At 40.2% G+C, this 14,570-nt stretch overlaps 1 protein-coding gene across 3 annotated transcripts; it reads right to left on the reverse strand.

Moving 5' to 3' along the window:
* Window positions 1–6,423: 6,423 nt before the first annotated feature.
* On the reverse strand, window positions 6,424–14,311 carry irx4a (iroquois homeobox 4a). Of its 3 annotated transcripts, XM_025911231.1 has the most exons (6): window positions 13,711–14,311; window positions 13,448–13,608; window positions 12,552–12,803; window positions 11,557–11,663; window positions 9,472–9,782; window positions 6,424–8,638 (listed from the first exon to the last, which is right to left on the reverse strand). In XM_025911231.1, exons 3-6 carry the CDS (start codon window positions 12,795–12,797, stop codon window positions 7,932–7,934), a joined length of 1,371 nt encoding a protein of 456 aa, XP_025767016.1. In that variant the 5' UTR covers window positions 12,798–12,803; window positions 13,448–13,608; window positions 13,711–14,311; the 3' UTR covers window positions 6,424–7,931. The 3 variants fall into 3 exon arrangements, with proteins under 3 accessions (XP_025767016.1, XP_003443702.1, XP_005450604.1); XM_003443654.5 differs by lacking the exon at window positions 13,448–13,608; XM_005450547.4 differs by lacking the exons at window positions 13,448–13,608; window positions 13,711–14,311 and adding an exon at window positions 13,136–13,432.
* Window positions 14,312–14,570: the final 259 nt, after the last annotated feature.

A 14,570-nucleotide genomic window follows, 5' to 3' on the forward strand; every position in this document is an offset into this window, starting at 1 on the left:
TGGAGTTGAGAGAGTTGGCACTTTGCTGCTACCTTTATGGAAGCTGTGGCAGATTTGTTTGAAGCAAGACAACGCCCGCTTTACCTCTAAAAAACTAGGTTTTTGTACAAACAAAATTTGCATTTTTTTCAATGTAAAAACAGTATTTGAAAATGAATAAATTCAATTAATGATTACACGACAAATAAATTCAATGTTGGCATTTAGAAAACATTCCTAGATAATCTGATCCATCTCTAGTTTTGCGCTAATTGCTCTATCAAATTTTGCTCTATTTAAATAACTAATGTTTGGATTGGTTGTCCAAAAAGTTTACAGCTGATGTGCACATTCAGGTCCATGTGTTGTACACATTAAAACAGTCACAAGGACCCAAAGACTCCCAGTACTTCTGTGTCCAATAACAGACACAAAATTCTTACTGAACCAATCCTCCACTTACTTTCTTTCACAAATATTATTTACAGATTTCATGTCATCAGTATTCCTCTAAAAATATTTATATATATTAATCTTCAAAAGTTATCCATGCATCTCGGTACGGAGGAAATTTTGATGTCAGTAGTGTCAGTTGTCAAATTTATAGAACAGGGTACAAAAACAGAAATTGGGAATACTTGCAAAATATTCCAATGAAAGGAAAACTAGGACTCTTGTCCATTGTGAAGTCCCAGTTAGCTGGGCAGCCTATGGACACAGTCACAACCAGTCCACTGCAGTTACAAGCTTGTGAACAAAGACACTGTCTCTCTCTTCTCCCTCTGGGTTGTCAGGAGAAAGTACATCTTGTAAGTTGAGTCAAACAGTTATTTCAGAGGAAGGTGGAAAACACATCGCTTGGCTGACTCATCACAATTTGGATAGAAAATGAATCTACCCTTCTTCCACCTGAGGAAAGATCATAAAAAAAAGAAATGCTTAGAGGAAAGAAGGAGCAAAGGGTAAAGATGGAGAAGCCAGGAAGCAGACATTACACTTGATTGAGACGCATGGCAGATAAAGAATCACGTAGCGCGTCAGAGCACATCCTCACAGTTGGCCGGGCTGTCTCTCAAAACTCTCCAAATAGTCTAAAGTCGACCTGTTGGAGTTACTGAGTCGTCACACTACATGTTGTAGCCCAGGAGCAATGGGCCCGCAAAGGTGTCTCTTTTCCTCTCTCAGCGGGACTTGTTAGAGGAGCTATTTTGGAATCCACCTGCCTTTCTCTAAGTGCTGGAAACACATTGTGAGATTTAGCACATACAGTACTTCATACAACCCTAGTTTCCAGTGAAAAGCAAAAAGAAACATCGAATTTGAATGTTGAACATTTAAATGTTTTTCAAAGCAGCTAGTGCAAAAGTAACAACTGGTTTTCATTCATAGCCACAAAGTTACACTTCATACTGGTGTTCATACAGCTCAGACCTATGCTGCCTTCAACATGTACATCAGAAATCTAGAATGATAGGATGCAGGTGGTTTGCATGTGAAACACTGTTGCTGCAGTTAATGTACACACTTATTGTTCACACACAGAAAAAGCTGGAGCTACTAAAGGATTGTTTGGAGATTTGTGATGCAAATGGAGTGAGAATTTGAAGAAATCTTACTCTGTAAATGGGCCGATTAATTGTTTATGCTTTCCTGCCTGTACCTTAGCCTTGAGGTAAGGTACAGGCAGACCTTGAAAAAATCTTCTTGAACTTCTGTAGAACATTTAACTTTCTTCTTCTTTAAAACAACAGCTTCTGCAGAGTGTCAGAAAACACTCTCTTTTTGCAATACATGCAGACAACTGTATACGCTACATACTGGGTGCAGTAGTAGTTCTAGCAGAAAACTCTTCAAATGTTAGCCGTGGTAAGAGGAAACAATTCTGAAATGTTCAAACAGAGAGAGACCAGCAAAACAGTACTTCACAGTCTGGTCTTAAGTTACTTCTGTTTGGGAAAAGCTCATGATTATGGCACATAAATTATTGGTAAGGTTGGGCAAATGAAAGTTTGTAGTTGGAATTGCTGATAAGGCAAGCAGTAGCCGGAGGTCTCTGACAGCTAATGAACTCCATGCTGACATCCTCAAAGTCAGCCCTGCTAACCATAATATATAATAACAATGTATATTTCCCAACAGTCCAGTCTGACTTATGAGGCACTTATAGTAACACTTAAATACAGGTGTCAGGTGTGCATGTTCCCATACTGTAGCCAGACATTCAAGTAAAGTTCAGATATGTGTGTTCACCAGTAATACTGTAACAGATATGGATTGGTTAACTTATTTTCAGCTGCAGTCTACACACCATTCGTTTAAACAATGTGTAAGCAATAAGATGGCTTTGGACTGCAGCAGGTGTAGATATAATAATGCATTAGACATTACTAGTGAAATTATACTGCAAGATTGGATTGTTTGAGAAAATTAACAACATATATTCAGAGTGAACATCATTGTGACTTGCTAAATGTATTTAGTTAACTACTGTGTGTTACCTCAATCTGTGTAGTAAACATGGTGATGATAATAAGCAGTAGCTGTTGGTCAGTCTGCAACAACAACAACCGCCCAGCAGAGCGGAGAAATAATGGGATATAAAAATACCCCACACTTTCCACAACTAACACTGGCCCATTACTTAAAAAACAAAGAAAAAAAAAACAAAAAAAGAAACTTTTCTTTCCAGAGAAACCTGAGGGCCTCATTTATATGTTTTGTATGACCTCCTGAACACGATGGAAAATGGAACCAAAGGTCAGTGTTAAGTCTCCCCTGGCTTTTGTTCTTTAAAACAACAATATTGTATTGATCTGTCCTGAATGATAAACACAAATGTCTTGGTAAAACACAGCCTCTTTTGACCTTTAGCAATTACTTCTACATGGCTTTAGTGGTACTGTAGATGAAAAAAATAACAATGTCCAGCTCATTTTCTTTTGTTTTTGTGTGTAACTACACCTACACCTTACCAGAGTGGTAAATTTCACAGAAGCTGCTACTTCTATTATATATGAAAAATGATTGAGATGTTGCAGCATATTTACATTTAAATCGATTAAATATTAGAGCTCTACTTACTGCTTACCACAACATTGTCACAGCAAGAGGATTCCTGGTTCTCAGCTGGGGCAGTGATGTGTGAAGTTTGTATGTTCTCTATGCACTCCAGCTTCCTCCCACAGTCCAGAGACATGCATGTCGGGTTATTAGTGATATCAAAGTGGTTGTGGATATGAAGCAAAGAAAATGCTTGAAGTTTAGAGAATACAGTCCTGCATGAACATTTTGTAAAAATGTAACTTCTATTCTAGGGGGCTTTGAGCAAGACTAGAAGAGCAACACTTAAATATAGATACATTACATTTGCATCATTACTTCAATTATAAGAGAATGCAGTGACACAAAAAAACAACCTAAGTATGTGTATATAAGTTTGATTACTTTTTAACTTGTGCTTAGTGAAAATATAAAATAGGCATGCATGTTCATGGTGACTGGCGACTCTTTCTTGATTAAACTACAGAAGCTGCCTTAATAGCTCAACTTTTATGAACAAGATTTCCACTATAGAGATATTGGACATCTCATGAAACTGAGATCTATTAGGGTTATGACGGGTTATAAATAAAAATTGTGATTCATCCTCAAGAACTCAGGTGCTTGCATGTAAAATATCTGTTATCTAGTGGCGAGCCTAACTGAGTCTCACTTGTCTGACAGAGTCAAAGTGTGTTGCAGTGACCCACGATTAGATCCTCTTAACCTTTCCTCTGACCTTAACGAGTGTGAGATTACACCCCTGGACTTTTCTGTGGGCGACTGCAACCATTGCTAAGAATGGTAATGCAACCAGGTAAACCTCCAAATCAGCTCTGTACAATTTATATACTTATAAATAAATATATATATATATATATCTATATGTAGATATAGAGATATATATTGATTCTAAAATACATTGAAAAGTAGGGAGTATTATATACCACAATTAACATTTTTTCATTCATAAAAGTAGTGAATATGAATTTGGGAAAGACACTTCACCCGTGTCGTCACAGACAGACAGCAGAGATGATGATGAAAAGCAATGCACCTCAGGCTAGAACCTCTTGACCTGTGGAAAGACTGCAGGGAGGTGATGGCAGCAAGGGGCTGATAAAGGGCAGTCACTGGGGCCTAAAGGCACATCCTGGACATGTCGTTTTGGCAGTAGGGGTCTTGCCACAAATACACAAACAATCACACACAGACCATATCTCCAAGCAGTGAAGGAAGAATAATAGGTGGCACTTCAGATCCTAAAACAGTGGAGTGTGTGTGTGTTGGGGGGTTGGGGGGTATTCTGCACCTCACCCTTGTGGCAAGTGAGAGATGACAAGACAAACAACTCTTGGATTTAGTCCTGTCATTCACCACCAAACATGGAGCTACTGGATCCAAACTAATTTCTGCACTACTCTGACTCAACAAACTTCTTCAGTGCATAGCTCTGTTCTCTATCAATATATTAATTTGCTAAGATCAACCATGCCAAGCGTTCACACCAACTGACATTTAGATGTAATTTAATCCTAATAAAAAATATGTTTTTTGGAATCATGTGATTACACACCGACAGGCTGTTTTGTTTATTGTGTCTTTGAGAGTACCGCTTTAATATTCTTCATTATAATTGGAATAAAAGGCCATTGCATTGATTCTTAAAAGGGCTGCTAAGGCAAAGTGCCCATACTGCTCATATTTGTTTCTGTGTGTGTATGTGTGTGTGTGCACGTGTGCCATTTCTCCACGCTACCCTTTGTGTGTGGTCATGCTTCACATTTTCATTTAAGCTTTGATCACATTAAAGCTATTCTCACCATATTAATGTTAGTCAATGAATAGATTAAATATTCAATTAAGCCTGATGCAGGCATGTGTGGCAGAGGTTTTGAGACTGACTGTGTGTGTATATGTGCGTGTGTGTGCTTGTGTGTGTGAGATACAGAGAGAGAGCGAAAGAGAGAGAGTGTGTTTAAGTGTGTATGTTGATGTGTAATGATGTGTAAATATATTTATGGCTCAGGGTCACAGTGGTATTAACCTGACCCAGGCTGGTTTTCTCTCTGGGGAAACTCCACAGCTGCTGATTGTTCCGAGTTTCTGTCAGCTTTTGTGGGCCTTCTAGCACTGTGGACAGAGCAAGAAGCCCCTTTCAGCTATATAGGAAGGAAGATCATACAAAGATGAGTAAAAAAATGAAAATAAAATATACAACAGATGCTTCCACAACTTTTATTTTGTTCTGTTTTTCATTTGTAGCTTTGGGGGGGGGGGGGGGGCAATATCTTACAACTATCCAGTTGTTCAAGACTCGTGGGCGTTTTTTTTCTCATAAAGTGAGATAAAGCTTATCCCTTGACTTGCCCGCCTCACAGGAGGACTACATACTGTGCCCAGTTAAGTGCTGCTTTTACCAAGTGGAGAAGGCAGTCAGTTAAATGTCCCATCAGCCAGGCATATGCCAAAGGCCTACATCTTATTCAAGTTTTAAACCTCTAATTGGTAACGTTTAAAAGGCGTTTAAGAGTGCCCTTTCTTCTCCCTTTTCTCATTTCCCATTTAATGTGTTGTGTCAAAGTCTATTACCTCAGTTGGACGTTTCTGTCCCTTAAGTTGAAAAAAAAGGGAAAGGAGAGAGGGGGAGGGGGGTTGGGGAAAAAAAAAAGAGAAGCCATCAGCTGAGGTTTGCCAGGTCGATAAAGCTTTTTAGATTTGGAGATGTTTTCAGGGGGAGCCCATTTCCTGCGGCTAAGAGTTGTTAATGGAGCTTAAGGAATTATCTTATGACTCTCGGGTTGAGAGCAGTTTATTTCAGCCCGGGCCCTGCTCCTGTGTCGGAGTGGCTGAATATGCTGCTGTCAGAGCCGCTTAATGAAAAGTAACGCGTCGCTGATTACAGTTTTATTTGGTCTCTATGTAAAAAGCTCCTGTTAATTTACCATCCCGCTCCCTCTGTGCGTTCGTATTTGCCATGGCTGAATGATTTAGTTATAGGTGGCCCCTCTCTTACTCTCTTTCTCTCTCTCTTTGAGTGCACTGTGCGCACTGGTCTCTCTCCCAGGACCCCCCAACCCCCCCCCCCCCTCTCTCTCTCTCTCTCTCTCTTCTGTCTTACTTCATGTCTCTTTCTGTCAAATAAAAAGCCAGTTGGTTCAGAGGTCTAATAAAATCTGTCTTCATGGTAAATTAATTAAATGTCGGGGCTATCTCATCTTCGGGGATTTTAACTATGCGCTAATTTTCTATCAGAGGCCATGAAAATTTAAATGCACCATTTTGTATGTAGGTTAAACAGGTGTACGTCAAGTAAAATAGGAAAACATTTTTTTCTCCCCTCCCTCCCAAGTAAAAAATAAGCACCCTCACAACATGTATGCCTTTCCTTGATTTTTATTCTGAGGTTATGTCAACGTTGCTACTCGAAATGCTGCAGGCAAGGTTTTTTTTCGGCCCAAGAAAGAAAGAAAATAAATAAATAAATAAAAAATACAAGCGTTATATAGAAAATTTCTTTTGTCCACCGTTGCACTTTCTTTTAAAGGGGCGCAGGGAGGGCGGGGGTGATCTCGATCGTTGGTGCTTTTCCCATTAAAATTCATCACCGAAGCCCCTCCACACCACCACCACACCCCACTCCCTCCTCACAGGACAGAGTCCCCGGAGAGCTCCACTTTCGCCATTACTGTCAAGTACCCTTGACTCCTTTCTTTTTGCCCTTTTATCTACAACAACTAATTCGAGTTCCTTTGCCCTTTTCACTTCCAGACGACGTGAGTGCCTCTTTCGTAAAAGCCCTTTCACTTTTCAGCGGAGGAATCAGCATCCGCGCTGTTTTTCTGCCGGACCCCCCACCCCCGTCTCCAGGAAAATTGAGGGGTTAGTGTCAAGGCGAAAACTCCTCACTTCAAAATTATTTCACGGGGCCTCCGTTTTGAACCCATTAACGGACGTATGGCGAATAACTTACCCTTCTGACAGCCGCATCATGGAAGATGTTGAGATATTTCGATAATATTATCAGAGAGCAGAGAGGGGAAATCAATAGCCCGACATGAGATATGACTGTGAACATCCCAATTACAGCCTGTTTAGAGGGAATTAATGAGGCAGATCTTAGATACTGATATTGTTCTGTCTTGTGGGGATGAGCTGCCTCATTTTCTTCCCGTCATTGCACAAGAGTGAGTGTTTTCTGGGGAAAAAAGAGGGTGTGAGATGTTAGATCGTGAGAGTATTTTATGGTTTAGGAGTGATGGGAGTGCTGTTTTAAACTGCAGGATGCTTTTAAAAATGTTTTCTCCCCTCAGCCTTGCAGCAGGCCCCATAATACGGGGAAAGGGTGAAGTCATTGTTTTAGATAAAAGCAAACGCAAAAGTAGAGCAGAGGGGGAACGGCCTGTTTCAGCACCATAGACAGCAACTCCCATCATTAACCCGACATCACAAGAGCTCTTCAGAAACCGACTGTTTTTATTTTTCAGTGAACAAAGTTGAAACGCTCTCATCCACTCCCAAGGAGAGCAGTGCATTAGTGAGACTTTTTTTTTCTTTTATTGGTGATACTCAGCTGCTGAGACCTAAATAATATTCAATTACATTAGCATGCGCATATATTAAAGAAAAAAATTAAAAGGAAAAAGCTTAGGCCTACATTTTTTTGTTGTTGTTTTTCTCCCAAGATGTAAACTTTGTTATACATTTTTGTGCGTGCGTTGAATCGAAATGTTTCCCTTCTGTAACTCGAGTGTAACAGTTTATGGCTACAACTGTTTTAATAAAGAATAAAACATAACAAGGGAATCATAGACACGCAATAGTTCTCTCTTTTCTTTTCTTTTTTCGTCCATCCGAGTTTTAGTCACAAAAAGTCTTCCACTCTCTTTGCAATAAAGGATCATTTGGTTTTGTTAGGAGCAGAAAAGTTTATTGATAGTTTTTGGAAAACTCATGGCACTGTCTTTGGAGGAGTTTTGATGCTGCTGCAAGGCCGACGTGCTTCTCTCAGCCTCCAGAATTGTGCCTTTGGTGTTCGTGGTCCAAGAGACGGTGGTGTTGGTCAGGGCTTGGCTCAAAGTGCTGTGCCTGAACAAGGGGTCGTGGAAAACCCCGTCCACCCAGTTTCTCAGGGTTGTGACCGGCGAGTCCTGCCTGTCCAGGCCGGTCACGGGTGAGGTAGCGGCGGGGGACGGGGTGAGGGAGGAGGGCGGGGGCTGGCACCTCAGCATACAGGATGGGTACTCAGTTTGGTTCAGAGACGTCGCGGTCTGCGCCAAAGACCAGATCCGAGGTTTGTCGTCTAATATCTGGTGCCCTTGCTGCTGATTATAGCACGCCTTTTCCTGCTGTCTGCTGTCCGACTGGAAGCCGTCGTTTTGATTCGTTTTTAGACAACTCTTGCTCAAGTCCTGCTCCTCTCCGAGAGAAACGGGGATGGAGAGTTTCAGAGACGCGTCCTTGAGGAGGTGTTCGCCTGGGCAGTCGGTTGTCGTTGTGGTCATGTGTGTGTTCATGTGATATCGGTGCTTCAGCTCACACTCTGAGCTTTCGGACTCCAGCGTGTCGAAATCGTCCAAGTCGCTCAACTGGAGGTCCTTGTCGGGCCGGCTTCTGGTCTCTGGAGAACAAGAACAGAAAAGAAACGAGGGGCGTGTCAGTGTCATACAGCAGGACAGAAAATAGGCTTCCAATCAAAGGTGTAAATTAATGTTTCACACCTGCAAATTATAATGTTTGGGGAAAATAAAGGTTCACTTAAGCTTAAAAAATAGAGTTTTAATTTCAATGTATTCAACTCTATCACAATTAACTGCTTAATCTGATATCAAAATTCCAGGAGTCTAAACTTATTTATATATCTGACTCTTTTTAACTCTGACTGAGGCCTGTCTCATGTTCCTCCATTAGTAAGTTCTTAGTGTTGGCCCAGTCTGATGGCAGGCCTGTGCAGCATAGTTCAAAAATAATGTTGCTGCTGACAGGCTTCAGGTGTCATATAGTAAACGTGATTAAGCCTATAATGTGGCACAGATCATTGGTAACCTGTTCAGTCAAACAAATTATTTATTATCAGGATGTAGTGTCTATCTATAATTACAGTATAAAACCCTTCTATTAAAAATATATATTTCTTTGTAAGAGATGTCAGAGTAAACTAAAATATGAGTGTGGTCAGGTTTTATAGGACTGTCTGTAGAGTCTGGTATGGAATTCAAGATGCTGCTGTATGCTACAATTTGTAATTTAAGGAAAGTCTATTTATTAAGTGTCTGTCTATAGCTGTAAAGGGGGAAATTATTTATTTAGTCTTTATAAAAAACTAAATGAAAAACATAAATCTCATCTTTGTTATTGTGAACTATATAAAAAGTCAAAAACTTCCCTTAGAAAGAGTTCAGCTTTGGAGTTTTACAGCTTTACTTTATCCCTGCAAAGCACTCTGACACTAACCATCGTCATTGTTCTCGCTTTTTATCTGCTCCTCCTGAGACCCATCCTCATCATCGTCGTATCTTTTCTCCTCTGAGCCCTTGTTTCTCGGCGGCCATGTCATCTTGTTCTCCTTCTTGAGCCTCCTTCTAGCATTTGCGAACCAGGTGGAGACCTGCGTCAGGGTCATTTTAGTGATAATGGCCAGCATGATCTTCTCTCCTTTAGTCGGATATGGGTTCTTCCTGTGCTCCTGTAGCCAGGCCTTCAGCGTGCTGGTCGTCTCTCGTGTAGCATTCTTTCGCCTTGTTCCCCCATCCATGGAGCCATATCTGTTAATGAGAAGAAGGCAAGCAAAATACTAATGAGAGAGTAAATATAGTAAGTAATGCTCGTTGCTTGACAATTTCTAAAGCACTGTCCTGGCAGTTCCTCTCCTTAAAGCCATGACAGAACCATCTGCTTCTTGGAATTTTTCTGAGCTGATGCGTATCATGTTTTATAAGCCTTGGAGTCACACTCCTGCCTTCGTCAGCGCAAATAAAATTTCAAACTGAATATCAGAAGCATGTTTCACTTAAGAGATATAATTCAGAAGCTGTAGCGAACTGTGTGCAAGCAGAAGATTATTACCCTGTCAAAGGTTACATACCGTACCCGCTAATATTTCTTAGAAAGCTGCAAAGTTGTGTGAAGTCCACAGAAAATGCTTTATAAGTCTGAAGGCATCAAAAGCAACAGAGACTCTGACAACTTCCCTAAAACCCCCTCAGATAAAGCGAAGCTCTTACAAAGTTAATATGCTATTACTGTCATTTAGAAAAATATAAGATTTCCCCTTATTAGTAAAGACGAAGAGTGTAAATTATGGTAAGCATTCTTTTTCTCTGGTCATTTTTGTTGTGCCACCTATTAAAACCATTCTTAGCACAGGCTACAGCTCTTTCCCTACCCTCACCTCTCCCACAAATATCAACCATAAGCCTACATTTAAAATGCATGCTGTTGATTTTCAGTCCGCAGTGAGCTGTAAAAGTCCTCTTGGGAGGCTTTTATGAGGCCTTTATTGCTCCGTATAGCTTAGAGCAGGTCATGCACTGAAAAGGGAATCAAAAGGAGACAAGTGCTGCACCTTTCCTTAGCCTGTGTTGTTCCCTCTCAGATAAAATAGACTGTAAAATTGCTTTATTGAGTGTAATGATGAGCCCTCAGGTAAAAGATGAGTGCAGACATTATGGTGCTGCTGTTGGCCTGCTTGCTCATCTGGGTGACACAGGTTATTTAGCTTTTTGCAGTGTGTGCACTTTCTAGCATTCCTGATGTCATCTTTTGCCCTTTATGCGGTATTAAAAGTGATTGGTAAAAGCAGTTGTCGCTTAGGTTTTGGGCTACATGTTGAAAAGTCTGCCTGAGACATCTAGTACCGTCAATACAATATCGAGTGTGATCAACTATTGTGCAATAATAATAAAAGCAAGTATGTGGTATCACAATGCAGTTCTGATACCGCTGCTAGGTTCTGTTCTAAGGTAAATGTACAGTCACATATGAATCACGTTCACACGCTACCTTTTCACCACATCACAGACTTATTGCGGATGTCAGCTGATTATTGGGAAGACCTTTCAATATGGCAGGCATGCTCTTCACAGCAGTGTACAGGCCTTATGTTTTGATGAAAGGGGCATGGGTCCTCTGAGGCAATTCACCCCATCAGAAAAGAAATGTGTCATGAGATGAAGGTGATCACCCAGTGTTGCTTGACGTGATGAGAATGGCCTTGACCCCTCAGGAATGATTGATTTAATGCCAGGAAACTGACCCTAAACTACAGCTCAATATTTACCTCTCGCTTGCATTTTAGTTACATCTTGTGTTTGTTGCTTAAGAAAGCTCGGATAAGTTTCCACTTTTTTGGGATAGCAGACTTAAAGCGCATAGTTCAAAATCATTTCTGATGCAACTGACTTCCCTCTGTTTTTCTGCCTGTACCACATTATACTCAAGCAGGATATTGAGTCTACCTCAAGTGGTCTGTTGTTTGAATTGATAATGAACTTTCTTAACATGTCAAAAAAAAAAAAATCAGCTGTCACAGAAACCTACCTGTCATACTGATACTGCCCCAAGGTAGGATCATAGGGGTAGTAAGCTGTGGCCTGGGTTATTCCCGCATGCGCAGAAGCTGTGGCATCTTTAGTATCAAATGTACCCTGCAATCATACAGCAAGACAGCAAGTTTTTAGAAGAGTGACACACAAAAAAGGGAAAGTATTTCAGCATTTTAAATGATCAACTTGACAAGAAGAAAGTTAAAACCTAAAAGAGATGCACATTGGTTGTACTTTTAGGTTGTCATCCACAAGGGTAATGATTCCAAAAGAAATGCAAACTATCACAAAAACAAAAACAACAATGTTCTGCTAAAAGTGAAGAAAAAAAATCAGTCTCATATTTTGTGTTCATATAAACATGATTGTATACCAACTGCAGGGACCAAACTTTTTTTTTAAGACTGAAAAGTTGGAACTCCGATTATTTTTTAAAAACAAATCAGACAAAATAAATAATTAGAATTCACAGTTGTAGGTAAAATAATCTCTGAGAAGATTACAACCACCCCTTTACTGCCAACAGTGATTCCACTACATGGAATTTTATATGAAACCAAAATGAAAGAAGCAATATTACACTTTATATGAGCATGTCTTCCTCTTCCATTCAATTAAAATAACAAAAAATTAACTAAATAAACACTGAGAAGTTATGTCCACTCATGTTCTGACAATTTTATCAGGCTGAGTCTTCAAATTCACTTTTGCGAAGATGAAACAGACTGAAAACGACGGAAATCACATACGTTTAAAATTAACCTGCCTCAGAACAAGCCGACACGAAGTGCGTTATTCTTTGGAGTGAATTTTTAATTTCCTTAAAACGGTTGTCTTGAATATAAGAATACATATTCTGCATTTAAAGGCTAATGTTTTGACACGTAGAACACAAAAAAATGAGAGAGAGAAGAGAGGTGTGCCTGCTTCAGCTTCTGAACCTTGCAGGTCCATAAATCAATGCCAAGAGGGATCAGATGAAGGGCTTACCAGTGAGTAGAAAGCGGAGGCGTCCGTGCCATATGTAACGTAATTCCCATAGCCTTGACCGCTGGTGTACGGGCTCCCGTACACTCCCAGCGCAGCGGCTGAGCTCAGCTCGTGTCTCGCCGTGGCCAGCAGCCGGCTCTCATACACGGGACAGTAGACAGGTGTCTGTCCGGAAGCCGCTACTCCGGAGTCGGCTATGGTTCTGCCGGTGGACTCGCAGCAAGTGGTCAGAGAGTTAGTTGTCATCAGGAACTGGGTGGAGATCAAGAGAAAATTCATCGGGTGTTTTTTTTTTTTTTTTTTTAATTAGAACATTGGCTGCTTAATTTAATGTTGCACCGAAACAGAATGACAGGTGGCGAAGTTAGTTTAAAACTTGTATTTTCTTTTTAAACTGAAAATTGTCTCGATGAAATAAGTTCTACACGTTTCACTTTCACAGATCGCGAAATTAAACTTGGTTATAAAAAAAGTTCGTTTTTAAAATATACAATTTACTTCTTTTGAAATGATCTACATTGTCTGCCCCTTTTTGGTGGATTACCTATTTAAAAATGGCAGATCTATTCGCGATTAAAACACACCATTAATCAGATCTAAAGTCGAACGACACAACTCTGTTCGCGTGATAATATGCGCGTAAAACTGTCCAAAATGTGCCGTCAAACAGGCTTGATCCAAAATAAAAATCCATGCCTTGCAAACAGATACATGCTTTTCCCAGAGATCGCTCGGTAACACCCAAAGTAATGCCCAAACGATTTTTTATGGCTCAAAGCCAAAATAAAACAGCTGCTGGGTTATAGCGCAAAACACACATGGCTTGTGCCGAACAAGTTGCCATGTGTGTTCCAGAGCAGATAAACATATGGTTGACATTACAGAGCGGCTATTACCTTACAGAAGTCAGTGAACAGGAGGTCGGGGGTCTCGATGGTTTCTGGTTACCTTCTTTTCACCCCCTTTCTTTCTCGGTTTAGCTACACAGGTACGACTGGTTGCAATGCAATACCTTTCCGATGCCCGAAAGAACATTAAAAGTCTCACGGAATCTTGGCTAAAGTGCGTAAAGGGATGAAGCTTAAATCGATCAGACGATCACCCGTTGCAACATGAATACCGCAACATCCTATAAACAAACGTAGTTACACGAACTTACTTGTGGAGCAGACGAATAGGGATATCCAAATTGTGGATATGACATGGTAGAGAAGTCCCCCAATATCCAGAAATAAAGCGAGACTGAAGGTCTCCACTCTAACGCAGGCTGCGGCTCTGTTTGACTGTACCAATTGATTGGTAAGCACAGGCTCCTAGGATGCTTATAGGGCGAAGCAGAGTAGCATGTTTAATTTGTAAAAAGCCCCCACTCAAACGACTTTAAACTGCATTAACTAAACCACCTAATCAAACCTCTCCTTTTCCTTTTTTAAAACTCCACTAACAATAAATAAACGCATTAGGGCAACACGAGCTTCTTTGCCAAGAATAATCACTTTGTTGTCAGATACATATTTTTGCCTATAAAAAGTAGTATAAAAGACGTCAGCAGCAGAGGCAGGTTGTTTTAAACGCCGGTGACTGTGACGTCAGAATTTTCCCACTCTAAAAATGACCAGACTGTAACTTTAATATGCATTTTCTTTCTCAGGATGACGAGAAAAAAAAAAAACTGAAAGCACGATCGAAATAGGAAATGTTTAATAGAGTAAAAGGCACGGAGTACTTTTATGAACACGAATATGTCCTGGAGATTAATTTGCAAGAGCACTCAATCAATTAGGCCAATCAATGGCTTAAATATGCACACGTCTGTATCCGCTTAAATGAATTAGGCCTAATGAAGCACATTCCTATCATTCCTTCGAACAACTTCTAATCACATTGGGAGCTAATTGGTTTCAAATTAATTTGTGAAGAGTATTTTCATACTAAAGATAGCAGTGAAAGATTAAACTAATTAATTAACAAAGTAAATGTATTTTATAATACTAACATTCGGTGCAATTTCTATCTATC

This window comes from Oreochromis niloticus, linkage group LG11 (genome assembly GCF_001858045.2).
Source record: "Oreochromis niloticus isolate F11D_XX linkage group LG11, O_niloticus_UMD_NMBU, whole genome shotgun sequence".
In the NCBI taxonomy this organism is placed as follows: Eukaryota; Metazoa; Chordata; class Actinopteri; order Cichliformes; family Cichlidae; genus Oreochromis; species Oreochromis niloticus.

Bases quoted from the DNA above. Each gene is read 5' to 3' on its own strand.
- irx4a (XM_003443654.5), bottom strand. From the start codon at position 13,755: ATGTCATATCCACAATTTGGATATCCCTATTCGTCTGCTCCACAA. The intron at 9,783-11,556 runs GTAGGTTTCTGT...TCTCATTAACAG, and splicing joins GGGCAGTATCAGTATGACAG to ATATGGCTCCATGGATGGGG. The intron at 8,639-9,471 runs GTTAGTGTCAGA...CTTGTTCTCCAG, and splicing joins AAGCGAGAACAATGACGATG to AGACCAGAAGCCGGCCCGAC.